The sequence below is a fragment of the Cydia fagiglandana genome, chromosome 15 (assembly GCF_963556715.1).
Source record: "Cydia fagiglandana chromosome 15, ilCydFagi1.1, whole genome shotgun sequence".
Lineage (NCBI taxonomy): Eukaryota > Metazoa > Arthropoda > Insecta > Lepidoptera > Tortricidae > Cydia > Cydia fagiglandana.
In genome coordinates, this window is record NC_085946.1 from 11,004,087 (window position 1) to 11,008,889 (window position 4,803).

General features: G+C 42.9%; 1 protein-coding gene across 1 annotated transcript; it reads right to left on the reverse strand.

The window, feature by feature from the left end:
* Positions 1-276: 276 nt before the first annotated feature.
* Positions 277-4,506, reverse strand: LOC134671096 (uncharacterized). Its single transcript, XM_063528877.1, has 6 exons — positions 4,421-4,506; positions 3,664-3,765; positions 3,048-3,194; positions 2,021-2,110; positions 1,132-1,267; positions 277-529 (listed from the first exon to the last, which is right to left on the reverse strand). Exons 2-6 carry the CDS (start codon positions 3,741-3,743, stop codon positions 350-352), a joined length of 633 nt encoding a protein of 210 aa, XP_063384947.1. The 5' UTR covers positions 3,744-3,765; positions 4,421-4,506; the 3' UTR covers positions 277-349.
* Between the last annotated feature and the right edge of the window lie 297 nt (positions 4,507-4,803).

Genomic DNA, 4,803 nt, shown 5'->3' on the forward strand with positions numbered 1-4,803 from the left:
TTACCTCACGCTTAATCCACCGGTGTTAAATAAGGGAATATGAATATAGAAGGAGATTTTTATTGCTATGTAAATATGTATATCCATAAGACTAACCCAACCACATCTTTGGGTAATCCACCAGCTTTGAAAAATAACCGTAATGTCTTTCACGTAGGTTATGTTATGATACTCGATTGACCGGTTTCGGTACTATAGGTATTGCTAACACTTTGTATCTGTTACACGGCCACCTTAACCACCGTCTGCAAAACTGCACGGTGATGAAGATCCAAGGAATGCTTTTGGCAGCGGTGGATGAAAAAGGTATGTGCGCGCTCGGCACTACATTGCCAACATTTTGTATTTATTACACAATAGCCACCTTGACCACCGTCTGCAGAAGCAGCAGTACCGTGACGAAGAACAGCACGTTGGAAGGCGTGGTTTGGGCAGCGATGGAGGATAACGGAGCCGCCGGTTCCGAGCTATCGGAGAGCGCGCGCGGTACAATGGGCATCGCGAACGCTTGGTTGTTGCAGCGGTCTCGCTAGAACAAATAAGGCTTGCTTAGATACATCAAAACGAAAAACAAACATAATCAAGCTCAGAGAACTTAAAGGGGATAGAATAAGCAATGAGAAAAATGACATGTAATTATTTTTATATTTTTTTTCAATAAATGATTTAAAAATGAAATCAAAATGAATGAAATGGTCTATTTTAGAGAAAGACTCCCAAGACCTTTTTCGCGTAGCATCAGGGCTTTAAGAAGCTTAGAGCATTTAATAACTGGAGTCGCCTTTAAGAGTTTCCCTTCTGCCGAAAACCTTGCACATTGTGCAAACTTTTGTATGAACTGAAGTTTATCTGACATGGCTATTTGTATGTTACGTACAAATCATGTACAAATAGCCATACACTTGACATGCCCCTCCCCCGCAAAATCGGCAGACAGTTTTGTACAGAAAATGACAGCTAAGACGTCTCCAGTTACTAAATGCTCTAAGTCAAGAAGCTGCCCCTTTTAAAAGATCCACCCTGCAGTTTTCTAACATGTAGTAAAAGAATTATACTATGACTACAGATTTTCATGTAACGTAGCCGTATATTCCTGTCTTAGATTGAAGAAGACCTTTTAGGTATACTCACCTCACAGCAAGTAGTGTCCGGAGAGCCGACGCAGCCGGTACGGCAGCCGCGGATGACGGCCACGTACGCCTTGTCCTTTGATATCACTGTTGTGAAGCACTTGTCCTCCAAGTTGTGACATGTCACTGAATGAACCCTGGATTAAAAAATACATAACTAAGAGCCAGTTGCAGCAACCACACTTAACAGACTGATCAACATCACTATCAACAGAGTACTATGAAAATTCTCATATAGGGTTTGCACGACGGATCCGAAATGTATGGGAAGATCCGCGGATCCGGATCCAGATCCGGATAATTTCATACATATCGGATCCGGATTACAAACCCTATTCTCATACAATGAAATTTAGCGAACGCTTTAACGGTGACAGATGGTTTGGTGCAAACAGCCCTAAGACATTGACCCCTATCAAAGCAGAGGCGTTTTAGCGACCTATTGCAGCACTTTAGACACAAGGACTTTATAAAATGAGTAGGTACCATCAGCCGTAAAAGTGCATAGCAACTTTATCAATGAATTCATTCATAATTTCTCCATACAATTTCGAAGCTCATTGTGCGTAAAGATTGACATTCGATTGGCATAGTACTCTCAGTCCGGATTAATCATGGGCGCTTGTTATTAAAAAGATAAAATTTGACATTTGCGCGATTCTGGAGACACTCTTAAATGATTTCCACAGGATATGACTTAGAGATCCAATTGACATCTAATAGATATCTTACTCTTTCTAACGTAAAATGACATTGGTTGCCCGAATTGTGCTGCTAAAGAGAACTAGTTGATATCTAAACTATAACGTATCTAGAATGGATCTAGTACGTGTCGTCTCTTGTGAATATCTTGAAGTTCGAATACGGCATTATGATTCTAGAAATCACACCTGTATTTTGCAGGATCAAGGCACGACCGTAGCGGCATCTCGCTTCTGTAACCACACACGTAGCACTCGAGGGGAGCCCTCTTCGTTATCCTGCTGAAAAAAGCCATTTTTATCAAAGTTTAGACTTGTTTGTATGAAAAAAAAATCTTTACAATCAATCTTACATAATGATCTATATAGCAGTGGCGGCACGTCCATAAAAGCCAATTCCCACCGGATTGCCTGTTTTTGGACGTTTGAGCAGAGTTGTAAAGGAAATATATGTAAGCCAAATTAGCCCCGGCTTGCTCAGCAGTGGGCGATAGAATGATGATGATGATGATGATAGCCCGAACTAGCCCCGAACAAAACAGGCGATGATAAAAATACTTAAATAATTACATTACATATACATAACACATCGATAAATCATGAACGACAAATAAATACCACCGCAATTCTAAGCCAGGACCTCAAGCTTTGTAGGAATGATCTCTATCGACTAGGCTACGAGATTGTGAATATGGAGGAAGATTAAATATTTTTTCTGAAAATTGGCTGACAAGGTTGATATTTTATAAAGTTCAAAGCAGTCTGCTGGGGGAGCGCCGCGCCATCTTGGCCGGGCGTCGCAATCACCCGCGTCCACCGGACCGGAGATATATCAATCGTGTTCGGACGTTCTTCGTTTGTATATAGTTCGATCTAACCTGCTACGCATAACACCCTCTTGGCGGCCGACGTCCCTAACACCCGCGTCCGCCGGCCCGGAGGTATATCCAACGTGTCCGGACGTTCTTTACAGTATTTTCAAACCAACCTGGTAGGGGTAACGCCCTCTTGGCTCGGCGGTGGCCCTAACACCCGCGTCCGCCGGCCCGGAGGTATGTCCATCGTGTCCGGACGTTCTTTACAGTATATATTTCAAACCAAGCTGGTGGGGGTAACGCCCTATTGGCTCGGCGGTGGCCCTAACACCCGCGTCCGCCGGCCCGGAGGTAAATCCATCGTGTCCGGACGTTCTTTACAGTATATATTTTAAACCAACCTGGTGGGGGTAGCGCCCTCTGGGCTCGGCGGTGGCCCTAACACCCGCGTCCGCCGGCCCGGAGGTATATCCAACGTGTCCGAACGTTCCTCTTCCTCCTCGGAGTCGTCCGCCTCGTCTTCCTCCTCGTCATCGCTTTCCTCACTTCTGTAAAATGAAATGAAATTAAATGTATTTATTTGTCAGAATATGGTACATTAATGTGATTTTAAATTAGAATTAATGCAAGTTCCATCATATTCTACCGTGAAGTCGGACAGACAGATCGTCCGACACGGGCTGCTGTATTCGAACTTCAAGATATTCACAAGAGACGACACGTTATAGTTTAGATATCAACTACCTAGTTCTCTTTTGCAGCGCAATTCGGGCAACCAATGTCACTTTTACGTTAGATAGAGTAAGATATCTATTAGATGTGAATTGGATCTCTAAGTCATATCCTGTGGAAATCGTTCAAGAGTATCTCCAGAATCGCGCAAATGTCAAATTTGACAGGTTAGATCTTAAACATATCGTTATCGTATCTTGGTGATGTCTAGAAGATATCTAATAGATATCTATTTCAAAATCCGAATCGGGCCCGGGGTCGTGTGACAGATGAAATAATACTAACTCTTCATCATCTTCGTCGTCCTTGGCGTCGGTCCGCAGGAGCAACAGCGCCAGCACCAGGCAATACTTCCACCGCACCATGGCGCGCGCTTCGAACCCCACCCTGTTAATACATTTAACACGTAAGCACAGAATAAATAATAGTACTAGGTACAGAAGCTCACTCTCTAACAAAACGCGTCTGTTACGATCAGGCATCTAGCAGCTAGGTGGCGACAGCGCCACGCGCGGCTTATGGCTGGCCACCAAAATTGGTGTGGAACGGATGTACTTTTAGCTACCTTTAGCAAAGCGACGAAATCGCGGAGTGAGCCACGCCTGACCCTGTTAATATTTAACACGTACGTAATTGTTTATTGATTCTGGGCAAAATAGTTTAAAATAATGCTAAATCAGTGTTAGAAGTGTACAATGCCAAAAACTCCTTTTCACTAAACATAGTAACTGTGAAAACGATGCCTGATGATACCTGAGGTTAAAAATTAGATCCCAGAATCCCTTTTAAGTCGCCTGATACTGATGTGATTGTGCGAGTTACAGTGAGTACAGTTTCAGTGCCAAATTGGCAATATTAACGCAGCTAGGGCAATATTCCTATGTTTATCACGAAATAAAATACATTTATCTTATACAAAACATGGTTCGGTTACAGAAGTAAGCGAGTAAACCGAGATTTCTTTGGACACAACCGATATAGCTAAGCTATGAATATGTTCAGATAGGCTGAATAAGGTATAGGTAGGTAATTAGGTACTTACCCTAAACTCAAATAAACATTAAATTTATCATTTCATTTTCCAAAACAAATTAGCGTATTTGTATTTTTAAGACGGCTACACGATTTTGACACGGTTCTCAATTTTGTTTTCCGAATTTCTTTGCTCTTTTAAAGAGTTGTCATAGACTTTCGTCTTTGATCATTCGAGCCATGGAGGTTCTAATCTGGAAATGACAGATCTCGTGTAACTCAGAGTTAGAAGCGACCCGCCCGCCCCCGCTTCGCACGGGTAGTACAGTCGCCATCATATATATCGGAGCGGCTAAGGCGCTCACAAATATCTGAGCACGCTTCTATTGTCACGGCGATAGAGTGCGTGTTCAGATATTGTGAACACCTTGGCCGCTCTGATATATCTGATGG

Bases quoted from the DNA above. Each gene is read 5' to 3' on its own strand.
- LOC134671096 (XM_063528877.1), bottom strand. From the start codon at position 3,743: ATGGTGCGGTGGAAGTATTGCCTGGTGCTGGCGCTGTTGCTCCTGCGG. The intron at 3,195-3,663 runs GTTAGTATTATT...TTCATTTTACAG, and splicing joins GACGACGAAGATGATGAAGA to AAGTGAGGAAAGCGATGACG. The intron at 1,268-2,020 runs GTGTGATTTCTA...TTTTTAATCCAG, and splicing joins CTTGATCCTGCAAAATACAG to GGTTCATTCAGTGACATGTC.